At 46.8% G+C, this 15,127-nt stretch overlaps 1 protein-coding gene across 1 annotated transcript in view; it reads left to right on the forward strand.

The window, feature by feature from the left end:
- Positions 1–5,112, forward strand: part of HAUS3 (HAUS augmin like complex subunit 3) — a 108,167-nt gene extending 103,055 nt beyond the window's left edge. Inside the window, exon 6 of the mRNA XM_078678604.1 lies at positions 4,669–5,112. Coding sequence (XP_078534730.1) covers positions 4,669–4,893 — 225 coding nt within the window. The 3' untranslated portion in view covers positions 4,894–5,112. The remainder of the gene's footprint in view (positions 1–4,668) is intronic.
- The last annotated feature ends 10,015 nt before the right edge of the window (positions 5,113–15,127 follow it).

A 15,127-nucleotide genomic window follows, 5' to 3' on the forward strand; every position in this document is an offset into this window, starting at 1 on the left:
CTGGAATTAACTACATTCACCCTCTTCGCAGACATTTCCCGCTCCAGTTCTTCAATGTAGTAAGCAACTCCCTCTTCCAAAAAAATTATAGTTTGCAAAACATCAGTTTAAATTGTGTTTGCGGGCAAAAATGGGAATTCTAAGCAGAACCCAAAGTTCAGGTTTTACACATGTTATGATCAATATACTTTTGCAACAGATCACTAGGCCTAAAATTCAAACAACGTTTAGTTACTTATTGAAAGCGGCCACTCTGGTCTTGAGGCAGTTCTTGGTTACTGTGATCTTATTTGTACCAATTGGAGTTGTTTTGCAATGGTATACTAGAGGACAGTACTATTGAACCAGAAACTGGATAACCAAGTACTTCCTTTTAGCACTTAAATGCCTCAGGGTACTGAAAAATAACCTTCCAAGGCGTACTCAAGGATCTGATGTAGTTTACTGTGTAAAAGAAAAGCCTTTAATATGCACAATAATGTACAACTTGTAAAATAATAACAAACCTGATGGTTCCTTCCTTGCCAGAAATATTATCCAAACTCTGTTAAACGTGCTAGGTGCTATAAAAAGATTAATTTAATGTTTGAGAAGCCAGAGTTGTCCTCAACCTCTGAACAGCAGTCTGTTGGATTTGTGAAAGGACCAGGTTAACAGTACCACCAGAATTCCAATATCCTATTCTTGGACTTCAAAGGGTAAACTTCTACTTTGCACAGCAGTGAATTTGGTTTCATGTGCTGGAGCTCAAATGTGGCTGGGTTTTGATGCACCTACCACAAGATCCTGCACAATATCCAAAGAACTGCCCGCTGCCTACTTCAAAACAGCATAGTTCTCACCCAAGTCTGCTAAGCAAAACAGTCTTTCTGGGATGCAGCGACAGCTTTTGGTGTCTGAGCAGTCCGTTGGAAACAACTAGCCATATGAGTCGGTCAGGGGGGGGGTGGCTGATTCTTATGCTGGTGCACGGGAAACCTCTCCCGGACATGAAAAGGATTGACAGAGTGATAGCTCTTTCTCGATTCTGTGGGTGGTGGTGCATGGCCGTTTTTAGTTGGTGGAGCAATTTGTTTGGTTAATTCCGATAAAGAATGAGACTCCTCCATGCTAACTAGTTACGTGACCCCCAGCTGTTTGTTCTACAAGTAATGTTTGTTGTAAAATTACTGTGTAATGATTGTACGGATAAAGGAATTGGGCGCTACCCGACTGAACCTTTTTGTAGACTATAAAGCGCACCAGAATGGGCACTTTTTAGGGGCATCCAGGTCCAATGAATTTTGGTGCCAGGGGTCTATACAAGACTAGATATTCTGGCACGAGTCAGAGGCAACAACAAGGAAAAGCTGAAGACGGTCTACCTTGCCAGTTATGCACTAGGGGTTTAAATGCCTACAACATTGGAAACTTTTTGGATGGAAAGATTCAGGTTTCAAACCCAGGACAACCTCCTTTGGCAAGCTCACCAAATCAGGACCTTAACCCTTTGGTCAACAGGCCTCCAGGCTTCATTGGATGGCAAGTACTCTTCCTGAAAGATGCAATCCAGCATATGCTCAACAGACAGCAGTCTCTTTTTACATAGGCCAGTCCCAGCAGTACTCCTCTCAAATCTTTGATCCGTGCTTGGTCTCTGCTTATCAGGGCAAATAGCGACTTGCAGAGTCCTGTTCCTGGATCAAAGGTTCTTCCAAGCAACACTGGTGAACAACTTCTTAGATCATCGAACAAAGTACTGTTAAACAGACGCAGTATTTATCTGTAGGGTGTTTGCAAGCTTATCCAGTCTCAGATGGGCATGACGACTGTGTGATGCAGGTATGCACGTGGTGTATGCAACTGGAGTGTCTTGTGGAATGATTCAGATTGGTTAGGGTAAAGTATATCCATTCCGGACATGGAACTAGATTCCTCTGTTGCAGCTTGCTTCAGGAAGATTGGAAGGGGTTGCTAAAGCGCTTGCAAAAGCTCTGCGACTACTGCAGAGGACCGGAACAATTGTACTTTAAGTTAGAAGGGAGGTAGTTAGTGAAGAGACCTGGGCAGTATTTGCACAAAGCCAGCCATTGTTTTGAAAGCCTCACTTAAGAGTCTAATGGATTGCTCATTCATTCATTTAATGAGAATTGCACATGCACCATGTACCCGTATACCTCCCCCCTAAACCACGTTCATACAGATGTATACATACACCAGTCACACACATCCCAAATGTGATTACGTTTTTGGACCCTGGTTAAGGGCAACTTAATAGACCTTTTACACGGAAACGGACAGTAAGCATTGCCCCTTGCGGGGTACATGTAAAAAGATCACTCTTCATTACAATTATGAAGCAACAACCGCCAGTCTCATATCCCTGGCATAAAGGGTAACTGCTGCTTCAGGTAGCAGAGTACTTCATAAACCTGTTTGTTGCTGCAACAGACACAATTTTATGACTTTGCATCTATGTTCCAGAGATTAATTTAGGAGGGAATTCTTTCAGGCTAGGCATCACTTTTCTAGACATTCTCCTTTTGTTCAAGGTTTTCATTCTGATCCATCAGTGCAAGAGAATAACTAGGTCCTACTGGTTTGATGTCCTCAAACCATTTATAACTAGGTGGGTGTGTCCTGCATCGCAGCCTGTTTTATAGTCTAATACGCTCATTTTGGGGCAACCCAGGGCTCCTTCCGCTAGAGGTAAAGGAGCTACTGCTGCTCTTATGAATTTCATAATCACTGAGAACTGCAAAGCAGGCACATGGAGACCAAATGACGCCAAAAACTCATGCATCTATTCAGACCCCAGGACTGAATACCTGGTGGGTCAAGCCTCTCTGTACAATCTGTTTAACACCTTTCTTACTGCACTGATAATCTCTATTCCGTGTTGTAAATTGGGTTACTAGTTGAGGGGAGGTGAAACCCTAATCGAGCAGCAACCACAATTTGTCAGAATGAAATTACAAGCAACCCCATATTAACTGTACTTAACCCTCTGGTAGCTTGGCACAAAAGCAATCATGCTTAACTTCGAGGCAATGTATAAAATATTTTTGCAGCACTACATATCGTAATGAATTGAAAACGCAACACAAGAAAAAATCCACATCAATTTAGAAAAATAGAATATTATTTATGAACATTATTTGAGATCAAAACAACAAAAATCTAATCCGTGGAACTGGAGATATGCAGTTTTAAAGAGTTGAGTGAAAACTGTGCCTAGATGCAAAAAGCACCCAGTTTTTTTCTGCTGCTGCGTTAGTGCACAACTCGTTTTTGCGCCGGGGTGTGTGTTAGTTAGAACCATTGTGCAAATCGCCTTCTAGCTCCGTGGATGGCTATTTCCCCAGTCCGACGAGAAACCTGCTGCAGCGCACACCTTTAGCTTAACTACGTGTGTTTAAACACATCATTCTAAAGACCTTCTCGAAGCTCAAATGGGTGTAATGCCTGATACTTATTTGCTTTCCTAGTCTTCATTGCTCGATATAGCTCTCAAGATCGTATTGCTCCAATTCGTTGAAATATCACTCATAATCACACAGAAATTTAGAATGTAATTCATAGGAATCTGAAACCTTGGCAGCTATCAAAATACTTGTCCAAATTGTTTTAATACATTGCACCCTGCCCTATGTGGCGTTTATGACGGGCCTACCTTAGGGGTGATTTATATGTAGCAAAAAGGAATGTTTAGGCCTGGCAAAATGTTTTCTTTGTCATGTCGAAATGGCAGCTTAAAACGGCACACAGGCTGCAGTGGCAGGCCTGAGACCTGTTTAAAAGGGCACATAAGTGGGTGGCACAATTAGTGCTTCAGGCCAACTAGTAGTATTTAATTTGCAGGTCCTGGGTAAGTCGTACAACTTTACTAGGATCTTACCAGTAAATTAAATGTTCCTTTTGGGTGTAAGCCAATGTTACAATGTTTAAAGGAAAGAGCACAAACATGTTACCAGGGTTAGCAGTGCTAAATTGCGCAGTCCTGAAAGCCAACAAAAATGGGTTCAGAAAACTGGAGGGTGAAGACAAAGTTTGGGGATGACCCTGCAGAAAGGTCCAAGTCCAATATTATGAATATGCAGCAAGATGCCATGATGGAGAAGGAAACACTACTTGCATGTGTATTTTTGGATGTCATTTGCTTTTTGAAATCTGCATCCAAAATTACCCCCCCCCCAAAAAAACGGTAACATAACTGAGACTGCGAAGTTTGATCTTCATTTTGAATTGAATGTCAATATGAACGACCCTAACAGACACTCCTCCATTCCTTTATAGTAGGCCTCTTTGTGGTTTTCGAGTGACAATGCCAAATATTATCTGTGACGAGTTTGTGCTACATTATTAAGGAGAGTTGAAATCCTTTATTTTCAGACAAAGAGCTTGTACAAACCTAGCTTCAACTTGAATGTAATTGAAAAAGCAAGATTGCTCTCTCTATTTTCGGGGCTTTCTGAAATTGATGAACTGTAGGGCATTTGTTAATTTACTCTTAAGATGTTACAAATGGGGAAAAATATGTGAATTCTTATGAATTATTAAAAAAAAACATGCGAGGGAGAATAGCATATTCTGAACATGTGGCAGTCACATCGAAGAATTATTTGAGTGTGGTTCATTTCTTTCCATTCAGTGCTTCAGTTGTAATAAACTATTTTACATTCTTCGTAGGAGCTCACCGAACAGTTTCAGAAACTGGAGATACAGATGAACAGCTTAAACCAGCTCATGAAAGAATTTCTGGGAGATCTGAAAAACAAGAAAAAGATTTTGGAGACCAACAAACTGCATAAGATGGAAAAACAACTGTATGTGTATTTTTATCAAGACGCTGGCTGTCTGAAAAAAGTTCTTGAACAGGTGGAAGCAAAAGCAAATGTTCATGAAACTTTATAGCTAGATCTTAATCGCTTGTGACATTTTTAAGAACACTGATTTTTATTCCATTCCCTGGAATTTCAGCAAACTTTAAAAATTTTACAAATTTTGGATAGCTTTTTAAAAAAAATTTTTTTATTGGATTTAACATATTGACAATAACATGAGGTTGTATATCACACATGGTAAATACACCGTTTTAAATGTATGATGTTCAAATAAACAGGTCTTCCTTTACATATTTATTGGCTGAGTTCATAGGCAACATGCCTATTTATAGGTTAAGCTCTTTATTAATAAACACCAAACTGAGAACCAGCAAATCTATTACTAGGCCTTGCTTCTATATATGCATGGTAATAAAACCACTGCTGTCTACGTTGCTGTTTAAGCATTGCACTATCGTTATAATCTTCTATCAGCAAACTCTTTCGCTCCGAGATGCTTATTGGGTGCATATCTAAGAACGATTTTCACTCACCAAGGGTCATCAAACTAGAGTCCTGTATTGGGTACGATGTGGCTTTTTTCCCCTACTATTTGAGCTTTTACTTTTTTTTTTTTTTTTTTTTTTTTTTTTGTGGGCATGATTATCTGTCATTGCATGATTGTCCTGAATACAAACCCATATTGCTTGCGTCTCTCAATGTACTTTAAATTTAGCTGTGGTTGGAACAGGTGTGAATTTGGATAATACCAGGATTGATAAAGGCGTTTTTAAGAAGAATATATGGCAGGACCAAAGGCTTAGTGTATACTTTGTGTCTATAACATCACAACAGTAACCAAAACAAAACCTACAATACCAAAACAAACACCTGAGAATGAAAGTACCAAACATATGACTTGGTGACCACCAATAGAATGCTCCTCATTCGTTGCAAGTGCCTTGATTGTCCAGACTCCTTGTCTTTGTGTTGTTCAGCAGCCTTCAAGTAAGCTGGATGAAAAATTTCCTAGTAAGCATGACTGAATGTTTTATTTCTATTAAGGACACAGAGGCAAGGATTATGCTCAAACTTTCTTTATTCCTCCTTCCAGAAGCTTTTAACTTTATAGCAAAAAACTAGCACTCCCATGGTGCCTTAGTAAGGTCATGTACAGTCCACCAATAGAATGTCTCCATCAACCACAACGGCGTGTGCTTCCTGTGTCCACTCCTCTTTCTTGACTGTAATCACTGAATCCTTGAGTCCTGTCAGTCAGTTTTGGAACCTTCAGGACCTGTAAGAGGTCAAACGACAATATCCATGACTCTGATCTCTATACACAACCAATAAAAATGCTTAACATATCCTTCAAACATAGTGCGAGAACACCTCAATATGAACAGTGACACTGTGCCTTCCTTTGCATTCCTAACTAGATTTGTCACTACATTAAAACAAACTTAACGTATATACTTATACCTTACTGCAGACTTCTAACCTGACGGGCACCGTGGACGGGAGTAATCCTCACCTCCGCATCCTTAGTAGAATTAAAACTTTCTGTCATGCTTACTTGGAAATCTTTCATTCTATGTCCGAACCGGAGACAAGGATTATACTTGTTCAAAGCTTATCCACCACCAGTGATGCCATGTCCATGACTGGTTTAAAGTAGAATCTCTTGAACCTAGAGTCTGACAACTAGTCTGCGGCGTTCAAAATACCTTCAAACCTGGCCCCCAGGGAGAGAGCTTTTGAAGCCATGCCTCCTCGTACCGAATGGGCGCCAAATTGTGTGATGTTTATCCCCGCTTCCTACATTACCAATCGGATCCAACGGGGTATAGTTGGTGGCGTAACCGCTTTGAAGGGCTTCCTTAAGGAAATCAACAATTGGCGCTCCCCAGGGGGGTGAGTTTCCTCCGTCCTACTCTTTGAGACATCGGATCACACACCGCTTAGGTGAGTTATCAAAAGCCGGATAAGACGGGGGGCGTGGCTAGCAGCCGAAGAACATGGCCGCAGCCTAGAGAGGCTCCGGGCTCCCAAACGAGGGCCCAATCCATCCGTGCATTAATCCTTGATCTCGCTAGACCCAAGGATCTTAGGACTGTGGCGGAAAGTGAGCGGCATCGTCTGTGGCCGAATACGGTGTCCCATCATCGTTCCTGTGGCGGATGGCGGAAATCTGCGGCCTGCGGGTGTGCAATAGCCGGGACCCACAGTGCGGAGAGTGCCCGGTGCTGGACTGGAGGGGGGCGGAAGTGCCGGTGGTCAGAAAGCTTCTCCCCCCGCCCCCCCCCCCCTGTTTATCCTTTGGAGGTTGGTGAATAAGGGTGATGTGTGGCAGACCCAGCGGACCTGTGCGGAGCCTGGTGAAGTCCCTGATTTATTTCGCGGCAGGGGCGGGAACTGTGAAAGCCCCCGGCCGCCATTATTAGGAGCGCTGAGGACTACGCGCTCTATACTGCTGAGTGAAAGCTGATGTTGGGGTGGTGAGAGCCGCGCCGAGGACCGGCCCCACGGAGAGCGGCTGTGGGAGAAAGCAGGGCGCTCCCCCTCCCTCCTCTGGTCCTAGTGGCTGTGGTGCGTGTAAAATAGTGAGAGGCGGCCTGGCTGGCGGGGTGCAGCACTGACGGCATTCAGACGACGGGGCCCAAGTATCAGCGGTGATTGACCGGAGCGGCAACGTGTTGGGGCCCCCCTCCCCACCCAACCGCTATTGTGGCGAAGTGAGTGTGGGCCTGACCGGAGCGCCTGAATTGGAGAGGGCGTTTGTGGGGAGTTGGGTGGAGCGGTCCGGGCCTCCTAAACGCTCGTTCAGTGAGGACTAACGGCGCAAATCACCACTGGGCTGACATTTTGCCCCCCCCCCTGGACAGCTGAACCATTCTGTGGCCGCCTTCTGCATGTCGTTTTGGTCCAGGGGCGCAAACCGTGTTGAGTGCGACACCCTCACGTCTAGCCACCCACCTTTTCCACTGAGGGGACGCGCCTTTGTCAACCGCTGGGCGCCATTAGGAGACACCAACCTCCCTCCTGCGCCGGGTTTACTGGTTTGAGGGATACTGTGCTCTATCCTGTGGGCGCCTACTGTTTGAATCCAATTCCACGTGCGGTTCTCCCATCAACCGCTGGCAGGAATATAAAGGGGGTGAACCAGATAAAGTTGGACAAATTTGCCTTCACCAAATCGCAGGGTGAGGCACATGACAAGGAGATCCCTTTGTCTACAGGGACGTCCGTGGGGGCCACGCAGGAGGTCACTCTGCAGGATATTATGGCAACACTGAACAACTTGGATTCCAGAATTGGGACCCTCGCAATTGACCTGGCCTTAATTCAAGCGGATTTCAACAAAATGTCTGCCAAGATATCAGACGTTGAGACTACAACGGAGGTCCTTTCCTCAGACACTTCAATACTCAAGAAACAAATGCATCAGCTGGAAGAGGACAAGTTCTTGAAGGCCCGCCTGGATGATCAAGAAGGGCGCTGTAGATGGAATAACATTCGCCTAATTGGTGTGCCGGAGGGGATGGGGGAACCGGCCCTGGACCTCTCTGTGGAAGAATTGGTGACGACCCTTCTCCAACCGCGAGGGTTATCCAATTTCTTTTCTGTGGAAAGAGCACATCGGGTCCCGGGTGGACGACCGAAACCTGGGGCGCCCCCGCGCCATGTTCTGGCGCGCATCTTCAATTTTCGAGACCGGGATGCATTCTTACAAGCGGCTCTGAAGGCTCCGCCGATCCGTATTGACAATGCCGTCATTACCATCTTTCCAGGCTATACAGCGGCAGTCTTGAAGCAACGCAGGGGGTTCATAGAAGTGAAGGAGGCCCTAGGAACGGGAGATAAAATACTCCATGTTATTTCCAGCCAAGTTGAGAGTGGAAGATGATGGAAAGGTGTGGTTCTTCCTCACACTTGAGGAGGCACAAGACTGGTTGGAGGGATGGCATAAGGTGTCGAGGCAGGGTCGCCATGGTCATTGTGAATCGCGAGGGAAGGAGCATCAAGGCGACGTGGAGTAGTAGTAAGGACAGGTCCCTGGACTCTGTTATGCTGTAGATGAAGAGCCGACATTGTAGTGGTTGAAAGGAACTGTAATCCGCCTATTTTCGAATGTGCCTGCTTTGATAACTTTGGACAGTGGGTTACGAAGAGATGTAGTTGTAGTCACGCTGAGAAGTCGCTCTAAGGTACTTTTTGCTAAATTTTGTGGGGAAGTCTTGCCGAGATGCTGACTGTGGACATTTACAAGACTATTCCTCTTAAGCTTTCGTCAATGAAGTGTCCCCCCCCCATCATACCCCCCCCGCATCGTTGAAGAATGGGAATGGGTACTAAGCACTCTGCTTTGTTGGGGTGGCGGGTTGTATTCCCGTCGAGCAGGGTGGGGGGTGGTTGGGGCGAGCGGGTTTCTACGGTTTGTTAAAAGTTTAAAGGTTTTCTGTTTGGGTTGAAGGACATTAAGCACGATAGCATTGTAAGGGTGCGCTGCATTAGGAGAGGTGTGGTCAGATATATTACTCATGGCGTTGGAGACAGTGTTGACATGCTCTAGTATTGGTACTGATGTCCCGTTGGCGTCCCCGGTGTCTCCCTGAACGTTGCTTACCTGGAATGTGCACGGCCTGTGGGATAGGATCAAACGAGGACTGGTGCTGCAATACCTGAGGCGTACTGCACCGGTGGTGGCACTGTTACAAGAAACGCACCTGATGGTTTCGGCTTGTAAAGCCATGGATCGTTGGGGTACAAAATGGTTGTGCACTCTGAGTTCTCATCGGGCTCTAGAGGGGTGGGCATTTTGATTCGTAAACAATTCCCCCTGATTATACATAACACATGGACAGATACTCAGGGGAGGTTTGCAGCCATATCTTGTCAATGGGAGGGGAAGAGGTTTAATGTTGTGTCTGTGTACATCCCTCCTGCCCTGCAATCTGTGGCCTTTCCGGCGCTTAGCACGTTCCTACTGGGACTCCCGGAGGGAGAACTACTTATGGGGGGCGACTTTAATGCAGTTGTGGATGGCGCCAGGGACCGCTACCCAAGTAGAACAGTGGGTGCAGGCAGCTCCCGTCTGACGGGGTTTCTTGACGCATTGGGTCTCACAGACGCTTGGAGATACAGACACCCTACGGAGCAACATTACACTTTCCAGTCAGGTGTGCACAATAGCCTCTCCCGTATAGATTATTTTCTCCTCTCTGCAGAAAGCTTATCCCACTTGACTGAGGTGGAGATATGTCCTCGGGGCATATCTGACCACTCACCAGTTATCCTGACCTACACAGTGCACATAAAGGTGAGAAAGAGAATTTTCCCTATCGCTCCAGGCTACCTGCAGGTCCCCAAGATCCGCAAAGAAATAGTTGTGGCTAATAAACACTATTTTCAGGAAAATGTGAACTCTGTGCAATCCCCTGGTGTTCTATGGGATGCATACAAGACTGTGGTAAGGGGGCAGGCAATTGCCTATATAGCGGGCCATAGGTGTGCGGCAAGAGGAGAGTTAAATATACTTGAGACTGAACTGGCCGAGCTTCAAGCGCAGCATGAACAAAACCCATCTCCAGAGACGGCGCATTCTTTGCATCTTAAACCGAGCACACTCAGAGAATGCCAGAGTGAACAGGTTAAACTTCGACTCCAGGCCACGCGGCATAGGGTCTATGAGGTGGGAGACAAGGCGGGCAGGCTTTTGGCGTGGTTGGACAGGAGGGAAAGAGTGCAGAGAACAATAGCTCAGCTTCGTACCTTGGCTGGCACAGTCGTTACTGCCCCTGAAGAAATATTAGACACCCTAGCTGATAATTTTAAGCAGGTTTATACCTCTGACTCGTATGACGATGAAGGAGGCGCAAACATACATCAAAGATATCCAAATGCTGACTGTCTGATGCGCCTATGTCTCTAGAGGCGGACTTCACGACAGATGAGGTTCTGTCTGCCATCCATTCTCTGCAGTCGGGAAAAGCAGTGGGGCCTAATGGGATACCCATTGAACTATACAAACGTGCATCTGACTTAACAGCCCCACATCTTCTGGCGATGTATCTCGATAGCCTGGAAGCCGGGGAACTGCCGCGAGACCAGCGTATGGCTACTATAGTTGTGCTGCCTAAACCGGGCAAACCCCTAGATGAATGTTCGTCATACCGTCCAATATCCTTGCTCCACGCCGAAGCCAAGATCCTTGCTAAAATGATTGCCGTCCGATTAACACCTCATCTCAGTACTCTGATCCACCCGGACCAATCTGGGTTTATGCCCAATAGGAACACCGCACTTAACCTACGAAGGGTGCACGCAGTGATGGCTCGCATGCCATGTATCCAGGAGCCTGCAGGCCTCCTCTTTAGATGCCCGCATGTCGTTTGATATGGTGGAGTGGCCCTATTTGTTCGCGGTCCTCAGACATCTGGATTTTGGTCCCAAATTTTGTGCCTGGGTGAAATTGTTATATTCGCATCCCCTGGCACACGTGGTCTAGGGACTTCCAGTTGAATCGTGGGACGCACCAGGGTTGTCCGCTGTCTCCCTTGCTTTTTGCGTTGGCATTGGAGCCACTGGCGGCCTGGGTTTGATGGGACCCCATGATTAGAGGACTGAATTGGAATGCATCATGGGAGGACCGCATCTCTTTATATGCGGATGACTTCCTTTTATATTTGACTTCTCCCAGACGGTCTATAATAGTGCTCTTGAATATCTGTGAAATTTTTGGACAGGCGTCTAGCTATACCAACAATTGGTCCAAATCTATCTGGTTTGTTTTAAGGGGCCCGCCCCCGCTGCTCCCGGCAGACTTAAGGGTTACGGAAGAGTCTTTTAAATATCTGGGTGTGTGGGTGACACCTAAACCGGGTGCCTTCATTCTTAAAAACTTAGATCCCCCTCTAGAGCGGTTCCGGAATGATGTGCAGCACTGGCATAACCTGCCCCTGACCCTACTGGGCAAGGCGGCCCTTTATAAAATGATGACACTTCCCCGATTGTTGTACATCTTGGAAAATGCCCCATTTCCGGTCCCCTTGAAATATTTTAAAAGCATAGAAACATTGGTCTCGAGCCTGCTCTGGGTTGTAGTAAACCAGCGCGTATATCGCATGGCAAGTTAATCAGGAGCTGGTATGACGGAGGCATTGCTCTTCCGGATATCCAGTTATATTACTGGGCTGCCCACTTAAAATAATAAACCAATGGTTGCACGCACCCCAAACGGAACCGGCATTTCAGGCGGACAGGTATGAGCTGGGGGAGGCAGGAGTTATTTCTGCGCTATATGATAAAAGAAGCACTTCATCCCTCCTGGGCCCTACGGCACACACAGTGGGTATTTGGTACAAAGCCCAGGATCGTCTTAAATGCAAGGACATTATTACCCAAATGACACCGATTTGGTCCACACAACAGCTGGGTAAACTTCGCAATAGCAAGGGCTTCAGGGAGTGGGACCTGATAGGTATCTCTACGGTGGGTGACCTATGGAAGAAAGGTGCAGTAATATAATTTGATCAGCTCCAGGTCCAGTACGATTTAGCGCCCGTCGAGAGATTCAGATACCTCCAGATCAGCCATGCCCTGGGATCTGTCATCCCGCAAGGCACTAATGTGCCTGAAGCCACCCCATTGGAGGACTGATTACTCACTGAGCACATGCCCAAAAAGGCGGCCTCCTTCACATACCGTAAATTAATCAATAACTTGCCGGACCCAACACTAAAACTAAAGCACAGTTGGTCTAATGATTTGGGGGACTTCGATGAGGCAGATTGTCGGACAGCACTGTCCTCCCCACGGGAGGTGGCCATACCCTCTAGATTACGTCTGGTACCGCTGAAGATACTTCATAGGGTGTATTACACCAGGGTTACTTTGCACACCATGCTTGAGAGGTTGCGGGGAGGAGGGAACATTTTTTCACACCATATGGCAGTGCCCTGGGATAGTGGCATATTGGGCTACGGTCAGGAGAAGAATGTCACAGGTGGTGAAGGAATCTGTGGTTCTGGAGCCGAGACGCTGTTTGTTGAACATATGGGAACCAAACAACCTTACCCACCCAGCTCAGGACTGGGTGACACTGGGGGTAATGTACGCCAAACGAAATATAGCCAAATACTGGGGATCCGGGGAGGTGCCTGTGCTTACTGACTGGTATAAGGATCTTGATGCAGCGATGCTGGCAGAGAGAGTGGTGTACTTAAACCGGGGGTGTCCCCGGAAATGGGACAAAATCTGGGGGGCTTGGAATGAATATAGGGGTTATCTGTGTGATCCACCATTGCCAGATGGGGAAAGTGACTCTGATTAGGGGGTGGGAGGGTACGGGGCATCGAGTTATGTACCAATCACAAATTTGCTAGCATTCGCGACAAGAATTTGCAATTCTATTAAGGACACGGAGGCGAGGATTATGCTTCTCAATCTTTACTAGAAGCTCACAGCAGCCAATGAAAATGCTTGCTTTTCATTCAATATAAAGTTAAACTACATATCCCATCATGTCTCACACATAGGCACGCCCCCCTAGTCCATAAGAGGCCTCAGCCTGCCGCCATCTTCCTCTTTCTTTCGGCGAACAGCTCCAACGAAAACGTGGATTAACTCCTCAACTCTTCCAACGGGAAGAAACAACATCATCAGGCGAAATATCCTGGCCTCCTTTGAGCCTCAGTCGCTCTTTTTATCAGAATCTGAAAGAAAGGATATGAGACCGTAACCACCGTAACCATTGGGTGGGCAAGCATTTATATACACATATAAATGCCGGGTGGGATAATCCTCGCCTCCGTGTCCTTAATAGAATTGCAAATTCTTGTCGCGAATGCTAGCAAATTTGTGATTCTATGGCAGGACCGGAGGCTTCAGATTATGCTAGTTTAACGCTTATTAAAGACTACAGAGGTAATATCCCCCACCGGCTCATAATAAAACGTTTTGAAGGTCGATTCTGACGACCAATCTGCACAATGCAATATATCATGAATGCTGGAACCCAACATGAACGACTTCGATGCCATGGCACTCCTGACAGAATGCGCACCAAAATGGTGATGTCAATGCCTGCTTCACTCATAGCCCAGCGAAGCCATCTGGCAGTGGTGGCCGCAGCCACTGCTTTGAAAGGCCTTCGTAATGCGATCAAGAGCTGCGAACAGCCCTGAGGCCTAATAGCCGCAGTACATTCCTCATAGTCATTAGACATTGCACAACACACAACTTTTCAATCTCCTGAAATGCATTATAAGAAACATGTGTAGATAATGTCTGAGTGTGCCTAACAATCTGAAAAAGAAACTCCTTCCGGAGAAAATACTCTACCTGTTACAGCCAGCGCCCGTACATCCGATGATCTCCTGCGAGCCTAGAGATAAAGTAACATGGCCAGCCTGGCCGACCACTGCTTTCTGGATAGAAGCGAATTCGCTGGCCATCTGACAAAAGGTCCAAAACCCGAATAACGTCCCGCAAACCGGAATATATCGGTCTAGGAGGATTTTCCACTCTAATGCCTGCCAGCAATATGCAAACGATCGGGTGCATACCAATCGGCCTCCCATCCAGCTGGACATGGCCAGCCGAAATGGCAGATCTGAAGTTGTTGACCGACCTATAGGCCAAACCCTGTGATGCCCCATCCGTCAGGAAATTTAGCATATGGGGTAATTCGGCCCCCACGGGATCCAGATGTCGTTCCACGCACCAAGCCACCCAACCTTTTCCAGGCCGAGGAATATCGTTTCCTCGTGGAAGGTGCCCAGGCCTGCTTGATGAAATCTGCAGCCTAGCTCAAATCCCTGGCACTTGCCACTGTTGCTTGAAAGCCACCAGGCTATCAGCCGAAGTCTACCCTCCGCTACCAGAGGGTGCCTCTCCTGAGGAGGGCCCAGCAACAACGTCATCGACTCCGGGAGGAGTCTGGGTAGGTCGCAGCGCCACAGCCTCAGCTTGTGGAACCAAGATTGCGACGTCCACCAAGGCGTCATCATGACCACCTCTGCGTTCCGCCTGAACACCTGCGGCATCGCTCTGGGGATCAGCAAGAAGGGGGAAAAAAAATCATAATGCACCCCCTGTGACCAGTCCTGGAGAAAAGCGTCCGTCGCGTGCGCCAACGGATCCGGCTTCCAACCGCAGAAGCGAGGGATTCGGAACGGCAGCCTCGACGTGAATAGATCCGTCTCGAACGGACCCCAAATCCCCTCTAGTCACCTGAACATCCTCGGGATCAACTTCCAGTCGCTGAAGTCCCTGAGGTACCTCGGGTACCAATCCGCTACCTGAGTGGACTGACCCGGGAGACA

The sequence above is a fragment of the Lissotriton helveticus genome, chromosome 2_2 (genome assembly GCF_964261635.1).
Source record: "Lissotriton helveticus chromosome 2_2, aLisHel1.1, whole genome shotgun sequence".
Lineage (NCBI taxonomy): Eukaryota > Metazoa > Chordata > Amphibia > Caudata > Salamandridae > Lissotriton > Lissotriton helveticus.